Genomic DNA, 18974 nt, shown 5'->3' with positions numbered 1-18974 from the left:
GTTTCCTTGTGTAGAAGGACTAGGTGCTCCAACTTAATCCATCCACCAAACTCGCTCGCGGGATTTCAAGTGGGAAAGCTTGCAACCACCGTGAGTATACTCGATCCCTTTTTGCTTTAAACATTTTTGGGATGCAACATGTATTCTATATTCAAACACGTGACACTTGAAACTTATTTGAAACATGCTCTATCCATTTAAACATGAAACATGAAACTTGTGATACTTGAGACTATTTTGTTCTATGTGAACGTTTAATCCCTGTGTGTAGTTCCGCCTTAACAATAGTAGCGCTATAGGGGTAATGCACCTCCCCCATTTGTAGTCGAGGGGTATTGTTAGGAGGAGACATATTAACCTCCCGTGAAACTTTGGGTTAGGTACTTTAACGCATTGGAAACTTGGGCTATCACTTGGACTGCGTAAACTAGCATGGCTGAAACTATTTTATTATGTTCATGTTGGATATGAGTTTTTATTCTATTATGCTATGTAAACAAACTTGTATACTCGCTCTTTGCTTTTGCATTGAAACTCTATTTTAATACATGTTGCAGGTTGATTATTGAAGCATGGATGATTGATGAAACAAGTTTAGGGTGGCTAGATACACACCTAAATTTATCTATCTTTTGTTGTTATGTTACTTGTTGAAACAATGTTGTTATTTCCTTTTAAATTTTGTATGACATTTAGTTTTGAAATGAAATTTGAATTAAATTAAATATTGTCACATAGTGTTATGACGTCTCTAGCAATCTATACACACTTCGTCTCATCCCGATGTTTCCGCCATCGGTTGGGGTGTGACATGCATCAACCTTTCGGTTATGATACCCAACCCATCCAAAATTGCATCCAACACGGTCCGACGATGACTCGACCCGGTTATTATGATTACTCCCTATAGAAGCCCAAAATGCTTTTGACCCGTTTGCTTTTCAAACCCCAAGCTCACTATCACCGAGACCTTGCAAACCCCAATGTCACAATCACCGAGAAACGTACAAGATGACTCCGATGAGGAGTTCGTGGCGGAAACCCAAGAATAAGAGTTAGATGAGGATGAAGATGTTGCGGTTGAAGAAAATCCCGTGAACGAAAATGTAGCCGAACCGGAAAGAAAAGGAAAAGCGAAATGGGAAACTTGGACGCCTAGACAAGAAGAGGCATTGGCAAAGGCTTTTGTTAATTGCATTTTGAATAAAAAGAAAGGCAATCAACAAAAGGCGGATGAGTTTTGGAAGAAAGTTCTAAACCACTACAATGAAACGGTCGGAGGAAGTAACCGAACCCACCACCAAGTTGGCTCAAAATGGATGACGATGCAAACAAAAATTAACACATTCAACGGTCTATTTCATCAAGCGGTAATTTTTTTATACGGTTTATTTTTTAACGAAATATTTGGATTAAGTTGTTGATAATTTATTATTTTAGGATCGTTTACGTCCTAGCGGGGAGGACGATGCTTATGTAATGAAGCAAGCGCTAAAGGATTACAAAAGCAAAGAAAAAATTGATTTTGCTCATATTGTGGTTTGGGAGATTGTTAGAACAAATCAAAAGTGGTCGCCGTTACCTTTGTTGAATGAAGAAAGCTCCCGCTCGGGTCTAAAAAGAAAGTCTTCGGATTCGGGATATTATACACGAGGATCACCGAATGTCAAAATCTCGAGCGGATTCGGTATTCCCGACATAAACGAGGATCCTTCACCACCACCAAGACGACAAACGAGAAAGGAGAAAAAGGACAAAGGGCCGTCTTCAAGAAACGAAGATCCAAGAGATATAACACACAAATTCGAAGAGTACAAGGCCATGAAAAAAGAGATAATGGAAATTAAACGTATACAAGAAGAAAAATACTTGACCTTGGCGGATGAGCAACGAGAGGCGTTGCGACAAACAATGTTCGACAAGGACTTGGAGACGTATAATCGGCCTACCAACAATGTTCACCCTGCGATGTTGGAAATCACACTCGCTAGAAAACGTGAGATCGCAAAAAAATATGGATGGCCTTGTGATTTTTAGTTTTTTTTTTAAAGTTAGATTTTATTTAAAATGTAATGCTTTATTTTTATTTAAAATGTAATGCTTTATTTTTATTTATAAAAAGTTGATGTTTTTTCCATTTTATCTTAAATTAAAAAAAAAACAGAAAATAAAAAAAAAAGTTTGCCACTCAGCAAGTGTTTAAACCATTGCCAACAATTTTCAGCAAAGTTTAAACACTTTTGACTAATTGAGATGGCGCACTCTGATTGGTCGGTTTTTTGGTTTGCCACTCCAAAGTGTTTAACCACTCCTAACACCCTTAGTGACATGCATGTATTTCAACCGTAGACTATGCTCTATGCCCCGTAGGCTACGCCTACAACCTGTTGTGTTCTCCTTTTTTTCTACCATAGTTCAGCTTCATTACTTACATGCATGTTAACTTTTAAGTAATGACATAAAGGGCCCTCGACTTCATTGTTTTGCATTCTTTGCACATTTAAATTATCTCTTGGCCCGAATTAAGTCCCGAATATTGTGATATCTCTTGATAATCCTCCTTGCTTGTTTTGCTTTATCACCAAGTCCTCTAACTTCACAGATTTAGACGGTTAACCTGTAAGACCACAAGAACTCGTAGTTGTCACATTTGAAATATATAACCGCCTAAAATGCACTAAAACGCATAATTTAAACACTTTAGCATCCAGATTTAACACTCTCCATCACTCCATTATTTGTTGGTCTTTTGTGGATGAGGTTTTGGAACAAATGAGATTTCCAACTCTTTGGGGGAAATGGATAAAAGGTATTCTTGTCTCTTCTAAATCCTATATTCTTGTTAATGGGTCTCTGACTTCGGAATTCCATTATGAGCGAGGGTTCAGGCAAAGAGATCTATTAACGATTTTCCTCTATATATTAGCTATGGAAGCCTTCTCATCTTTTGTGTCAAGTGTCGTACAAGTTGGCGTTATTCATGGCATCCCCTTGCCTAGGGTGGGCCTTGTCTATCTCATTTTGTTTTTGTAGACGACATGCTTATTGTTGGAGAATGGTCGGCTCATAATGCTAGGAATTACTCACGGCCTATGAGATGTTTTTCCCTTGCATTTGGATTGCAAATCAACCATATAAAGTCAAGCTTATATGGAGTTGGGGTGGATAATGCAGATCTAGACAATCTTGCCTCCATCCTCAAACGTCAAAGGGGAGTCCTACCTTTTATCTACCTGTTTATTATAGTTGGGGCTAATACGAACCACATATCTAATTGGGCCCCGATCATTGAAATCATTCAAAGTCGCCTGTCACTTTGTAAGGCATCCAACATTTCCATCGGTGAGCGAGTAACATTAATTGAGTTGGTGTTGGATAGCCTTCTAACATACTACTTCTACTTATTTAAAGCACCATGTTCCGTATGGAAAGAATACAAAAAAATTTATTTTGAGGAGATTCGATGGGTAAAAACAAAATGGCATGGGTTAAATGGATGGATGTGACGGCACCGGTTAAGGCACGAGGACTTGGTTGGGAAATGTGAGTGACTTCAATAAAATCCTAAATGGTTTTGGAGATTTAAGATGGAAAAAAAAAACAGACTTTGGAGACGTGTGGTGTAGGCCCTTCATCATAGTCCGAGAAGATTTGAATTTTTACCACCAAAGTACGGGCGGGCTGGGTTTTGATCAAATACTATATGAGGTTACTTCACATGGATACAAATTTAATTGGAATAATTGGGTACTGAAGAAGGGTAGATTTAGATGGAATTCCCACAAGGGTCGCCCAAACTAGAACTAGAAGGGGTTCATGTAGCCACAAAAGATTGTCCCTTATGTATCTAAGCAAAGGAAACGACCGATCACTTATTCTTCAGTTGCTATGTTCACATGATCATTTGGCAACATATCACGAGTTGGTGTGCTACCACTCATATTTTCGGGTTCTTCTACTCACATCTCCTTGAAGTACACAAATCCATGCCCGGGTAAGTCACTAACAAACAAGCAATTCATGCCTTAATTCTAATATCTTAATGGCCTTTTGGAAACTAAGAAACGAAGTGATTTTCTCCTCGAAGGAAGTTAGCATCGCTAATCTAGTGGATGAAATTAAGATGTGCGGATTCTTATGGGTGATAAATAGGCGTAATAGATTGGTCCAATTGGTTGTCTTTTGATTTGTAGAATTTTAGATCTTGTATGTAATGTTCTGTCTTGTATGTTCCCTCTTTCTTTTAATAAAATTTGCCTTAGAAAGTAATTTTTTTATCCAACATGACTTAACTTTACTAGGCTATGAGACACAAAAGATAGCATTTTGAAATGGAACATTTTATTCAAACCTTGCTAAAAAGCAAAATATTACATTCTAACGTTCTTAAGCAAATCAATCCGAACAATTGCATGTTTCTTAAGCATAAGAGGATCACCCTTTTCGGGTCATTGACAAAGTGACATTAACGAGTTTGGCCTTCTCTCTCGACATGCAAATCTTGATATTATTCGTGTACCTCTCAAACACCTCCTCAATGATCGACTCGCCAAAGTAACTCAAGATCAAAGGCTCCGCAACAGCTCTCATACATTTTCCCATATTGTATCCTTGTGCATCCTCTTCTAATGAGTTAACATTGTTGTCCGTGCAAGCATCCCAATCCACTTCAGAAACCTTAAGGCGATTAATTGCAAACGACCCTTCTTTCTCGACTTCATTACAGACTTCTTTAGGACTAGGAGTGTACTGTGGAATATTAAATGAATCCAGTTTCTCTTCATCTATAAGTCCCTGCTTTCAAAAAATAAAGATTAGCATTGAAATATTTTTACTTTATTTCTCCAAGAATGAAAGAATGTAATGAAGCAATAATTGATACCTCAGCAACCATATCGTTTAGAGATGTTGCTAAGAGGTCCCAGACATAACAACATTCTTTGGAACATGGATCATCACTTTGCCTCCCTAGTATTGTCAAAACCATGCGCCCTCCGCTCACCATCTCCTCCTTACGACACTTGAGAAACATCAAAAAATCTCTTTGAAATTGCTCATGGTAAGCTTTAATTACGTTAGGTGGGCTTGTCGTTGACATGTATATGTTCCCTTTGTTTGTATTAATCATTTTAGGAACCTGCTCAATAATAATTTATTCCAATATTAGTTTATTGTCACACATATACACATGTACGTATGTATGAAAAGTGTATGTGTGAGAGAGAGAGAACCAACCTGGGAAAGCCACATGAGACTATAGGAAGAGTAGACAAAATGAATGCTTTTGCTGAGAAAAAGCCTTGTATAGAATGATCCAGGAACACCAGAAACATAACATGGTGAAGAAGAGCTGGGCACCATTTGATTTGTAAGATTCTTTTGAAATTTTGAAACCGAGAGAAAAATGGTGTTGAAATCATTATGTGGAAGGTCGTTCAAGTAGATCTGTATTTCGGGTGATTCATCGTTACCAAATTTCTGTCGGATCTTGTCAACTGACTTGACGAGCTCGGATGCCACTAATAATGTGTTTGGTCCAGATGAACATCCAAGATCCGCCATGATTAGGGTTTTGGGGAAGTTCATAGCAGAATAGAGATCGGCCAAAGCATCATCAATTATAGGTTTTGTCATTGATATAACCTTTCTCTGCCATACATCAATTGTAACAAAAATTATGAATCTATTTCTGCAAGTATACACCAATAATACAAACATACATATATATATATGCATATGCTGTATATTATGTATAGGGTGCTAAATATATACGCTAGCTTTAAAGGATCAGATAGGCCTTTCAAGAACACATGCATGTCGACAAATCATGAGTTTAATGAGCTACGACACATCACTCAAATAAATTATAGAAAGGTAAATCAATAAAAAATACATATGTTTCTACGCTTGTATATTTTACGAGGTTATATATGCAAAAGATGCAAAGTACCTGTAGAAGAGAATTGTTTGAATAGCTATAATCTCCATCACCACCATTCATATGAAGCACCTGAGCGACGTCCATACCTTTCTCACACTGTCACACACACACCACCAAACTACACAGTACTACTTTCTCACTCAGGCTACACCTTCGAATATGCCTCTTGAGTATTGGCTACCTCTATTTATAGACATGTTGATGGTGAGACCCATATTTTCTACGTATCTTGCATTACGATATTTTTTTATAATTATAATAAAAAAACGGTATATTCTTTTCATACTTCATAATGGTTGTTGAGAGCATTAACTATTTATTTACTGTATTTTCGTTTAACATTTAATATATAGGTAATGTTGAGGTGTCAGATGGGAAATTTAACTATGTGTTCATATTACTCTGTCGTCTCTATCATATATGCCAAATTTAGAAAAATATGTCCACATGCTTTACTCCCTTAAAGTTTTGGATCATGGTTTGCACGATTAAAATATATGTTATAAAAAAAACATGCTTTGAATTTCAGACAAACACGTGCCATATGTGGTGATAAATTATATTATATGTTTTAAGAACAGTCAAGCATTATTTATTTATTTAATTAATTAGTTCCGTGAAAATCATGATTAATTGTGTTATTCATGATATATCTACAAAACAATTTGGTATTGAATAAATTATGGAGCTTGTTTTGGTTTGAGAGTTTTTTTTAATGGAAGTGAAATTTGAATGAAATCCTTCTAGGTGTTTGGTTTGTAAATTTGTTTAAAAAATGAGGTCGGCTAAATGCACCCCTTTTTACTAAATGCACCCCCTTTTTATAAAAAAACATTTTAAAACTTTTCAAATTCCACCCTTTAAAAATCCATTACTCACATTTTTTATACCATGACAATATCTGATGGAGGTTTGGGGCTGAATACATTTGGAGCTTGAACTGAATCAACATTTTTAATTACAGAAATTGATTTTCATAAACAGCATGATCAATCGAAATCATTTTTCACTAGAAATATATAAACAATTCTAACAATGAAACGGTACATTGTAAGCAAAAATAGTACATGTCAAAGCCAAAGTAGAAAAATTCTTTGTGAAAAAACAAGAATGTTCGATTATTTATATTAGTGTGTCCAATCCAAAGCAAAGAAAAAATTTTCTGAAAAAACAAGAATGTTCAATTATTCATTTTGTTGTGTCAATCCAAACATGCATCTAGAAGGTTCTTATCCATAAGTAACAAATGAAGTTTAACAAAAAAAAATTGCAATTAAAGTTTAACCAACATATTGTACACTTCGGTCTGGATTAGGGTTCATCAGCTCCCTATACTTGTTTATGCGAGATATGTACATAACTTTCCAATCTGCTGCGACGTCACTTTGGTTCATACTCCAAAGATTGTTGGGTAGAGGCATCGGATAGTCACCTTCTAATTTAACATGGATGAAATGGTTTGTATGAACATGAACAAGCGATACCACTTGATGAGGGCTACGGACTTGGTTGGGACCGAGCAATAGAGGGAAGAAAGTTTGATTCCCGGCGATGCTTAAAAGGTGAACAATCACACAAAATCTATTAGCAATGAGGGAATATTATACTTGTTTGTCTTATACGTGGCATCCATAAGCATCACATGTGGGAAAGCATGCAATAAGTCTGACGATGTCTCATGAGCGAAAAATAACGATTCCAACTCATTTGAAATACTATTGATGGAAGTATAATAAGTATAACCATTTTCTTGTAAACGAGACATAACAACCTGCATTGGACTTTTTCCTTTATGGTTTATCTTTCGAATTTTATTGCGTGCATTGTATACGGTTTTAAGGGTAGAGACATTATCTCCATTCTGCTCTTTTATAGTACCAAGAATATCCCGTGGCGCCACATGCTTCTTTGTCAACTCCGCTACTAATTGAAAGTCATTACGTGACAATCGCTCTACAAATGCATGCCCCTCCATATGTTGTGCGGGCGGATGATTATGTTCATCTCGTATATGAACTAACTTCCAACAATCATTCATTTTTGTATATGCTCCGATCAATTCAAATGGACAGTTTATTTTTTTGGTGCCAGTAGCTTTACTTGTACCTTTAACAGACCTATACACACCACCACGTTCACACATTAGTATGACTCTAGAATAACCATTTGGCTTTGTTCTTGATCTCTTAGTGACGATAACATCGCCAACATCGCGTGCGGTGTTTTGAACCCATTCCATCATCTCTTCACGAGATTTGAACTCCTAAAAATAAACTAATATTAGGGTTGGGACATATGACTACAAACATTATCAATACAAGCTTATAATCATAGCTTCATCCTTGAAATAAAACTTATACCTGATCGGTAGAAAATACGGACATCTTTTTGTATAACTCTTGATGTCGAACTATGATAAACCGTGATAACTAATATCAGAGGCATAAACTCGAAAACAATTATTAACATATACAATAATACAATAATATAGTACATAATATAATATATTAATTAATATATACTGTATATCAAATAAGGTATATACAGCAGCAAAAGGAATTTAGGAATACAGTAATATAATATATTAACACACAACCAGGAAGTCTTCATGCATAAGTTAATTTATTTTCTTTTCAAACACTTCTGTTTAATTTGCAGATTCGAGAATAAATTGATAGCAGAAGTGTTCCTAACATGTACTATATATTAAGAACGACAAATATTATAAAGGTAATTGTTTCTTTGTAAATCCACTACAAACATCTGGTAATTGATTTGTGGTAAAATTTGATCCGCAAATTCTATTATTCTTATAACTACTCAATCAAAAAAAAAAAAAGAAGAAGAACTATATTAATGAGAAAGATGAATACATACCAAGAACACTTAATCAATTAGATTTTTGATGAAAATCAAAGTTGCACTAAATCATTTTTCAAGGTCTTTCTTAATCTCCTTCTTTCAACCAGCAGGAATTTTGTTATGAAGCCGTTCTAATGTAAAAGCAAAACACGTTTATGTAAGTATTCAAATTATGGGAAGTGGTTAAACCCCTATAAAAAATAGGGATAGTTCCTTATGTAATTTTAAAAAATGAGAAAACACAGGGGTTCATTGTTTTTATTTACAAACTTCAAAGGGGAGGGGTGTAGCCAGTAAAAATTTGAAGAAAAAGGGTATATTTAGCAACACCCTTAAAAAATTATAAATTATAAAAGCAAAAATGAAAAAATTACCGTTCTTGAAACCCCTTCCCCTTCCCAAGCCATTCACTTTCTTCATCGTTGCTCAACCATCTCCATCCCTTCAAATTATGCACCATCTATAAGACTGGAAGGTATGGAGGAGGGTAATCCTCCAAGTATAGGTCGTCACGTAGACCGCCACGCAAACGGGTGTGAGAATGGGCCTAAAGGGGATGGACCTAAGGGGTGGGGGATGAACCCCTTTATATATGTGTATGTATGTATGTATAGGTGTGTGTGAGGGGGTGAGGCCCGGCTTGGGCGGCTGTGGGCGGACGAAGAGGACGACACCTGGACGGCGACGGAGCAAGGGGGTGGCAAGGCTGGGGCGGCGGCAAGGGGATGGGTCTGGGGACGAGCCCCATACCGTCCGGTCTAAGGTTGGAACCAAATGGTGTGCCTGGATTTCTGACCAAAGGTTTGGAGTCAATATGTGTGACCGTGTTCCATTAACGGAGTTGAATCTTTTGTTCTACTTCGCTTTTGTTGATGCAACAAACACGAGACCAAAGATAGTAGCTTAGTTGATTAGGCAAAAAGGTTGAAGGGTTCAACCTTGCCTAACGCAGGTCGCGGGGTCCCCCCACGTTTGCAAGACGTGGAAGGAGGTTTACTAGTTTGTAATTGTTGTTTGCTGAAGGTTCTTTCTCCGAGACGTACTCGGATCCAGAAGTGAGAGCAAACAGAATGTGTGTGGTGGATGTGATAAGGAGTGACTTGGACGTGAGCAAGTACTCCACGAATGACCAGAGATGAGAGAATCTCAACTGATCGGGATGTTTTTTGGAGTAAATGAGATGTCTTTTTATAAGGGAAGACATCTCCCAAAGTGGCATGTACAAGACTAGTAATCCTGCTTGCAGTGGAGGGTTTCCCCTTTTGGGGTTGAAGGCTTTTGACCCCTGGGTAATAACGTGTATTGTGCAGACCTGCTTTGCTTTTGCGGGCGTGGGTTGGTGAAGCGAGCTCTGGATGTGATTGATTACTGTTTACTCCTCGCTTTTCCCATTTTACAGCTTTTCAACCAGTGAACCATTTAACCATTTAAGCATTTGCATATCTAGTCACTTTATTTAATCTTGGGCTACCCCCGTCATCAGCCCCCCAAGTCAGAGGTTTTTGGGTAGTGTGCTCAAAGACTTCTGACTTTTATGCATGTGTTTTATTGCTTGAAGGTTTCAAGGGTTCGTTGCTTGACGGGTTGAAAGGCTGAAGGTAGTTAATATTTGAATTTGAATTTTAAATGATTGATAGTTGATTTGACTGATGTATGACAGTAGATAGGGTGGCGGTTTTGCAGAAGTTATTATTTACGTTTTTGCCCCTATATTAACTTGTTTTATATTTTCCTTAACTGCCGTTTCATTTTTGCATCAAGTATTTTCTGCAAGTATCTCCCTTTTCTTTCAAGGTTAGTGTTGTTTATCCTCTGCTTTACTTTTTCATAATTTTCTTGCAAAAATGGGTGCCCTTAAGGATTTAGCAAGATCCTTTTCCCGGTTAACCCAAGAGGAAGTAGAGTTGTTTTGTAAGGAATATGGCATTGGGATTGAGTTTACACCTACTGCTCCTGCGTGTGATGCTTCGATTGATAAATGCCCCACTGGTTTCATCGCACTTTATTGCCGTCACTTTGAATTTTCAAACCTTCGCTATCCGTTTTCTCTGTTTGTTTTGAATTTGTTAGAGTATTACCGGGTTTCCTTTGGTCAGATTCATCCGAAGGGCATGGCTAGGGTTTTACATTTTGATGACGGGGGTAGCCTAAGATTAAATAAAGTGACTAGATATGCAAATGCTTAAATGGTTAAATGGTTCACTGGTTGAAAAGCTGTAAAATGGGAAAAGCGAGGAGTAAACAGTAATCAATCACATCCAGAGCTCGCTTCACCAACCCACGCCCGCAAAAGCAAAGCAGGTCTGCACAATACACGTTATTACCCAGGGGTCAAAAGCCTTCAACCCCAAAAGGGGAAACCCTCCACTGCAAGCAGGATTACTAGTCTTGTACATGCCACTTTGGGAGATGTCTTCCCTTATAAAAAGACATCTCATTTACTCCAAAAAACATCCCGATCAGTTGAGATTCTCTCATCTCTGGTCATTCGTGGAGTACTTGCTCACGTCCAAGTCACTCCTTATCACATCCACCACACACATTCTGTTTGCTCTCACTTCTGGATCCGAGTACGTCTCGGAGAAAGAACCTTCAGCAAACAACAATTACAAACTAGTAAACCTCCTTCCACGTCTTGCAAACGTGGGGGGACCCCGCGACCTGCGTTAGGCAAGGTTGAACCCTTCAACCTTTTTGCCTAATCAACTCAGCTACTATCTTTGGTCTCGTGTTTGTTGCATCAACAAGTTGGCGCCCACCGTGGGGCTACGCCACTATTTCTTCTCAAAAAAGACCTAGTAGTGTAGCTCTCTTCACTTAAAGTCACCATGTCTGAAAGCGGATCTCCGGGAGAAGTAAATCAGATTCCAAACACTTCCACCCCGGGTAGTGGCCAAGCTCATGTGGCTATACCAACATCTTTCTCGACTCCGGGGAGCACACCCGAGTTCTTTACCTTCAACACACCAACTCCATCCAGATCTGGGGCTCCATCTCCCAATGTCGGTGTATCTGACACCCCAGCACGTGTTGAACTTACCCCCGAGGGGGTCGCAAATAATTTCCTTGAGTTAAGGTCACTTCTTAACCAGCATGTGAGTAAAGAAAGGGAAAAGGGTATAAGGATTCGTTTAGATTATGACGAACCTGAGCCAACGCTGTCTCCCGGACCACCCCTACCTCCTTTTACCACAAGAAGTGAGGCTGGTCCCAACAACCCTCCAAACCCTCACCCTTATCTGTCCACTATGACAAATCCTACGGTACATCCTATCCTCTCTTCCCAACCAATTACTAGTGGTGCTCCTTTGGGACACGAGCTAACGCTTGACTAGCTCCTACAGTCCCCAGTGACAAGCTATCCAGCTTCTGTAACAACCACATGGGAGCAAGCTTTGTCCGTGCTCCCTTTAGCACGAAGTGCTGTTACTAGCACCCCTCTTGGAATAAACTGCTCGGTTGGTCCAGGAAGCCTTCAAGGCTTCAACCTCATACCCAATATGATGACCCAGATGATGGCCAACTTCCCGTGGCAACACTTCATTAATCAAGTGCTAGCCACTCAGGGGAATCACGGCAATAGTAACAATATAGATACAAGGCCTGAAGAGGACTTGGCTAAACCCTATAAGCCAAGCAACCTTTCATGCTTCTCAAGGCAGATAGCCGATTATGATTTTCAATCAAAGATCAAGATGCCAACCCACATCAGAACGTATGATGGGACTGAAGATCCTGAGGATCATCTCCAGATCTTCACTGGTGCAGCTCGAATAGAAAAATGGTCAAACACTGAATGTTGCCTAATGTTCATGCAAACTCTTGTTGGATCCGCTAGAATCTGGTTCAACGACCTACCTGCTCAAAGCATTCGAAGCTTTGACGATCTCAGCTGGGGTTTTCTGGCAAACTTCTCCCAACAAAGGCGATATGTCAAAGACGCAACAGTAATCTTCCAGATAAAACAACGTGATGATGAAAGTCTTCGGGCATTCATTGAACGATACAAAAAGGAAGGTCTGACCTATGTGGGGGCAGACGAGAAAATGAGAGTGGCCGGCTTTATGAACGCCATAACCTCTAAATACCTCACACGAGATTTCAACAAGTCTCTGCCCAAAACCTTGGAAGAAGCCCTTGAAAGGGCCGAAGCTCACATTCGGGGAGAGGAAGCTGTAGACATCAAGGAACAAAGGAAAAGAGGGTCCGGCTGGCGAAGCAATAGCCCAGCTAGAAAGATGGGAAACTTTAACTCCTATGACAGACGCCCAAAGGGTTCAGACTCTCGAAGGTCTGAAGGTCGGAACCCTTCAAGCAGAGAAAAAGGCATAAGTTTCACTCCCCTCACAAAAACCCCTCAAGAAATCCTGGCAACAGAAGAAGTCAAACAAAACTTTAGACCTCCCAGGCCTCTCCCCAAAAGCAGAAAAAATGAGAACTCCACGCAATTCTGTGAGTTTCATGAGGAAAAGGGACACCACACCAACGATTGCTTCCAACTAGAAAAGATAATTGAAGAGGCTGTTAAGTCAGGAGAACTCGCCCATTTGGTAAAAGGAGTTCGAGACAAGATGGCTGAAGGCAAGGGAAAGGAAGTCAATATGGTATACTCTGATGAAAAGGTTCCTCACAAGAGGCAGCGGTTGGAAGCCTGGGAGCTTCAGTGTGTCTGCTTCCCCCCTACGAAGAAGGACCCACTTCCCAGTCCTCTTGTGATAGAAGCCACCGTGGGAACACTGCAAACATGTAAAGCATACATAGATACTGGGGCAACCACCGAAATCATGTTCGAAAAGTTCTTCAACCGTTTAAGCAATGAAGAACGTTCAAGGCTTCAACCTTCTGGAACCTCTATAAAAGGTATCGCCGACATACCCCTCAAGCCTTTGGGGCAGCTAACCCTTGATGTTCGTTTCAGTGAAGGATTAAAAGAGAGAACCCAATCATTAACCTTTGTGGTTATCAACATCCCCTCAAGTTATAACGTGATCATAGGGAGGCCCGGACAGTGTGCATTTTACATGGCAGTGTCTGTTGGCCATGGCACGGTCAAATTCCCTACTGAAAGGGGGATAACAACCCTTCAACCCTCGCAGGAAGCTTACATGATTGAGGGTGAAAGCTCAAACAGTGAAGAAGACAGGCAAGGGTTGGTCATAAACCCTAAATACCCTGAGCAACGGATAAGAGTCAACCCAAACCTTTCTCAGGAGACCCTTTCATATCTTGAAAAGCTGCTAGCACATTACAGTGATGTATTCGCTTGGTGTCCAGAAGATATGACCGGGATCCCTCGGAACATTGCCGAGCACGAATTAAGAATACCACCGGATGTCAAACCAGTGGTCCAAAAGAAAAGAAGCCTGGCACCCGAGAGAAGCCTGGCAGCTTGCCAAGAGGTTGAAAAACTTGTGTCGGCCGGCATTCTCCGAGAAGTCAAGTACCAATCATGGGTTGCAAACCCGGTTTTGGTCAAGAAACCCGACAACTCTTGGAGAATGTGCATAGATTTTAAAGATCTTAACAAAGCTTGTCCCAAAGATTGTTACCCACTACCGGAAATTGATCTCAAGGTCGATTCCCTCACAGGATATTCGTTTAAATGCTTTCTTGATGCATACAAAGGCTATCACCAAATCCTCATGAAGAAGGAGGATGAGGAAAAAACAGCCTTTCACACGGACAAAGGGATCTTTTGTTATCAAAAGATGCCTTTTGGCCTCAAAAATGCAGGAGCAACCTATCAGCGACTCGTCGACAAGGCATTCGAAAACCAAATTGGCAAAAACATGGAGGCATACGTTGATGACTTGGTGATTAAAAGCAAGACGGAACACCAAATGCTTGACGACATTCAAGAACCTCAGAAACGTCAACATGAAGCTTAATCCGGAAAAATGCTCATTTGGATTCGAGGAGGGAAAATTCTTGGGTCACATTGTCGGAAAGCAAAGCATCAAGGCCAACCCTAACAAAGTAAAAGCCATCCTCGAAGCTAAACCACCAAGAACCAAGAAGGAGGTTGAAAGCTTAAATGGGAAGCTTGCAGCCTTGAAGCGTTTTACCTCAAAACTGGCCGAAAGATCTCTGCCCTTCTACAAAACGCTCAAGAACTGCTCAGACAAGAAGGATTTCAAATGGACTGACGAAGCTGAAGAAGCTTTCAATCAGATGAAGCAACATTTAGCTTCCCTACCAGATATTGCAGCACCAGAAACTGGGGAGGTAATATCGGTGTACCTTTCAATTGCTGACGAAGCCATCAGTGCAGTCCTCACCATTGAGCGAGACAAGGCCCAGGTTCCCGTTTATTTTTTCAGCAAAACTCTAAAATTAGCTGAAACCAAATATCCTCCCCTCGAAAAACTTGCCCTAGCTCTGGTTCAAACAGCTAGAAGTCTTAGGAGGTACTTCCAAGCACATCCTATACAAGTGGTCACTGACCAACCTGTCAAGAATGTGCTTGAAAAACCTGAAAACTCTGGAAGACTAGCAAAATGGGCAGTGGAACTGGGTGAGCACAACATCACCTGTGTCCCACGAAAAGCCATTAAAGCTCAAGTTCTGGCCGACTTCCTGGTGGAAGTCCCAAGCCAAACAATTGACGAAGTAAACACCACAACCACTGAACCCTCCAACCTTGAAGCCTGGAAATTATTTACTGATGGGGCTTCAAGCGTTGAAGGGTCAGGAGCTGGTTTAGTTCTAATCAACCCTGAAGGGCTAGAATTCACATATGCTCTCCGTTTTAATTTTCAGACCACCAATAACGAGGCTGAATACGAGGCATTGATCGCTGGTTTAAGACTGGCCAAAGAAATGAAAGTTAAGAAGCTTGAAGTGTTCACAGATTCATTGCTAGTCTCAAGCCAAGTTAACGACAGCTACATTGCTAAAGAACCCAACATGAGAAGATACAAAGAGAAATCCAAGGAATTGATGAACACCTTCCAAACATGCAGCATCAAGCAAATTCCGAGGTCCCAAAACAAAAAGGCCGATGCCTTGAGTAAATTAGCATCCCTCACCTTTGCCCACCTCACTAAAAAGGTGTTGGTTGAAGTGTTGAAGGCCCTATCGATTGATGAATTGGAGGTCCAAGATGTAGTCACTGAAGAAGATCCAAATTGGATGACTCCCATCAAAAAATTCCTTCAAAATGATGAACTACCCAATGATCAAATAGAAGCCGAAAGGGTTAAAATCAAAGCAAGACAATATGTGTTGCAAGGAGAAACCCTGTACAAAAAAGGTTACCTTGCCCCCTTGCTAAGATGTGTTGGTCCTGAACAAAGCAAGTATTTGATCAAGGAAATACACGAAGGAGTATGCGGAGCTCATTTTGGAGCTAGGTCGGTGGTTGCAAAGCTCATGAACCTTGGATATTTCTGGCCGTCGATGCATCGTGACACCATTGAGCAATTGAAGAAATGTGATGCCTGTCAAATCCATGCCCCAATCCCAAGAAGTCCCAAACATGATCTTGTTCCAATAACCTCGGCATGGCCATTCCATAAGTGGGGAATGGACATTGTTGGGCCATTCCCTCCGAGCAAAGGGGGAGTAAAATTCTTGTTAGTAGCAATTGACTATTTCAGCAAGTGGCCAGAGGTTAAATCCCTTGCCAAGATCACAGGAAAACAAGTCATAGACTTCGTTTGGGAAAACATCATCTGCCACTATGGGTTGCCGGGAGTAATTGTCACCGACAATGGAAAGCAATTTGCTGAGAAACCTTTCAGCCTTTGGTGCAAAGAATACAGGATCAACCAGATCTTTAGCTCAGTGGCTTACCCGCAATCAAACGGTCAGGTTGAAAGGGCCAACCGAAGCATAGTGGAAGGCATCAAGACGAGATTAGGAAGATATGAAAGCAATTGGCTAGAAGAATTGCCTAGTGTTCTATGGGCAATTAGAACAACCGAAAAAACAAGTCACAAGAAAACACCTTATAGCTTGGTATTTGGATCTGAGGCCGTAATCCCTGCTGAAATAGGAGTTGTAACCCAACGAGTTGTCAACATGGATCCCGAAACAAATCAACAAGAGACCATGTTGAATTTACAACTCCTAGAGGAAGCCCGAGATCAAGCGGCAATACAAGAAGCCAAGTACAAACAGAAGATGGAAGCCTACTACAACAAGAAGGTTAAGAATGAACGATTCAAACCAGGAGATCTAGTCCTCAGAAACAACGAAGCTAGCAAAAAGGAAAGTCAAGGGAAGCTGGGCCCAAAATGGGAAGGTCCATATACTATCCTCGAAGCACACAAGGGCGGATCCTACAAGCTAGCAGACTCAGAAGGCAAAAGGCTTCCAAGACATTGGAACGGGAAAACCCTAAGAAAATTCTATGTTTAGAAAGAAAAGTTTGGTTTGTATCAAAATGAAAACCTTTTGTAAAAAGCAGGTACTGCTTGAATGAATGAAGTTGACTTATCAAACTTGTCTTTCTATCCTAATATCAGGTTGAGAACCTAGCAAAAAACTCCATGGCAAGGGCCATGTAAGGGGATGAGCTCCCAGGCCATATCGCTCAATAGGTTCAAGGGTTGAATGAACCTATATAAGGGGTGAGTTCCTAAATCAATACAACTCCATGAGACTTATTAAGCCAAAACAATAATGTCTCATAGACAGGTTTGAACAACCTACACCAATCGTTCCTTAAGCCTTAGAAATATAACCAACAAATAGGCTTACGAAATCGAATAAATTACAAAGAAATGATAAAGAGGATAGATACTACGTCTTCTTGTTCATAAACACTAAGGCTAAGTGTCTGCAGCACTGAACCCTTTAAAGTGTAAAAAACATAAAGACAAAGTAAACTCAACAAAGACAAGGCTAAAAAAGAATGACAATTGCCAAAGGAAAAATAAGCAAACCCATCAATAAAACATACAAACCAAACCAGAGACTATCAAGGCTTCAAACCACCAGGGTAGTAAGCTTGAAACATTGAAGGCTTCAACCCAAAAACAGCTAGCCAAAAGGCTTGAAGGGTTAACAGCCTACTGAACAAGCTAAGCAAAGCAAGCATAAAAACATAACACAAGTAACATAATAACCATCATACCATAACAAAGAAAGTCATAAAAGACTTTCAGACAAGAGTTAAAGCAAGTTCTAGTAACCTGCAAGATAAACTATTGTTCAAATGGCCATATAGGCCCAACACACCACCAACAGGAACCTTAAGGATTCCTGGAAACCTAATGTTGTTTAAAATATTACAGACCATAAAGTGTTTTGCTAAGAAAGCTACGAATAAACATCAGATGGCAGAAGGCTTGGAACCTTCAGCTTTGGACTTCTTGGCTTTCTTAGACTTCTTGGCCTTAGCACCATCACCATCACCAACCGCTGAGGCCTCTAAACCAACATCCTTTGAAGCATCCTGCAGACTCGAGAGAGTATCATCACTATCTCCGGAATAAGATCTCTTCCTTGAAAGGGAGCCCAAAACCTCAGTGCAAACCTTTTCGTTCAGACCTTCAGGTTTCAAATCCTGTAAAACAGATAAAGGCTTACCAAAGCAAGAGGAAACCTGATGAACATAAGGACAGGTTAGCCTTTCCATTTGTTCAACCGAGCTTTTGAACACATCAGGAGCATCGGGGCGAAATAAGGGAGACTTTTCCAGAGCATGCCCAGCTTCACGAAGTTTGTAACCAGCAACGAGACCTTGGTGTTTTCCCAAGTTTAGCAACTTTGTATACACATCACCAAGAGCAGAATTAAACTCAGTAGAGTGAAGCAGGTAAGTGACAACCTGTTGAAAGCCCTGGTCAATCAACCACTGGTTATCGCTAGTTGCACGAGATACTGAAGCCTTCAAACTCTCTTTCTCTTCATCAAAGGCTTTCTGGGCAACAGACAAAGCCTCCCTGTCCGCCTTCAGCTTCAACCGATCAGCCTCGAAGCTCTTCTTAAAATCAGTCATTTCAATCTCATGCTGCCTGGACAAGCCTTCAACCTTCTTAGACCAAGCTTCCTCCTTTTCAGTAAAGCTGCTTATCTCCTTTCTCATTGACGCCATCGAAGACTTCATCTTATCTTTCTTTTTGGAAAAGTCTTCATACTCTCGCATCCTTTGGCGAAAACGAGCAACCCCCTGAGGAAGCATAGCTGCAAGGTTGCAAGTACTAAGAATCATCCGGGACAGCAT

General features: G+C 40.1%; 3 protein-coding genes across 3 annotated transcripts; 1 reads left to right on the top strand and 2 right to left on the bottom strand.

Moving 5' to 3' along the window:
- Window positions 1-1011: 1011 nt before the first annotated feature.
- On the top strand, window positions 1012-2037 carry LOC118481784. Its single transcript, XM_035977048.1, has 3 exons — window positions 1012-1054; window positions 1111-1370; window positions 1441-2037. The coding sequence occupies exons 1-3, from the start codon at window positions 1012-1014 to the stop codon at window positions 2035-2037; spliced, it is 900 nt and encodes a 299-aa protein (XP_035832941.1).
- Window positions 2038-4319: 2282 nt separating this feature from the next.
- On the bottom strand, window positions 4320-6107 carry LOC110878878 (salicylate carboxymethyltransferase). The gene is made up of 4 exons (XM_022127266.2): window positions 5951-6107; window positions 5236-5649; window positions 4883-5137; window positions 4320-4794 (listed from the first exon to the last, which is right to left on the bottom strand). Exons 1-4 carry the CDS (start codon window positions 6023-6025, stop codon window positions 4435-4437), a joined length of 1104 nt encoding a protein of 367 aa, XP_021982958.1. The 5' UTR covers window positions 6026-6107; the 3' UTR covers window positions 4320-4434.
- A 1404-nt stretch (window positions 6108-7511) lies between these two features.
- LOC110876452 lies at window positions 7512-9263 on the bottom strand. The gene is made up of 4 exons (XM_022124626.1): window positions 9178-9263; window positions 9074-9134; window positions 8302-8370; window positions 7512-8204 (listed from the first exon to the last, which is right to left on the bottom strand). The coding sequence occupies exons 1-4, from the start codon at window positions 9261-9263 to the stop codon at window positions 7512-7514; spliced, it is 909 nt and encodes a 302-aa protein (XP_021980318.1).
- Window positions 9264-18974: the final 9711 nt, after the last annotated feature.

Source organism: Helianthus annuus, chromosome 9 (assembly GCF_002127325.2).
Source record: "Helianthus annuus cultivar XRQ/B chromosome 9, HanXRQr2.0-SUNRISE, whole genome shotgun sequence".
NCBI classification, from domain to species: Eukaryota; Viridiplantae; Streptophyta; class Magnoliopsida; order Asterales; family Asteraceae; genus Helianthus; species Helianthus annuus.
The sequence above is the reverse complement of the archived record's forward strand: the minus strand, read 5'-3'. Positions and strand labels throughout refer to the sequence as shown.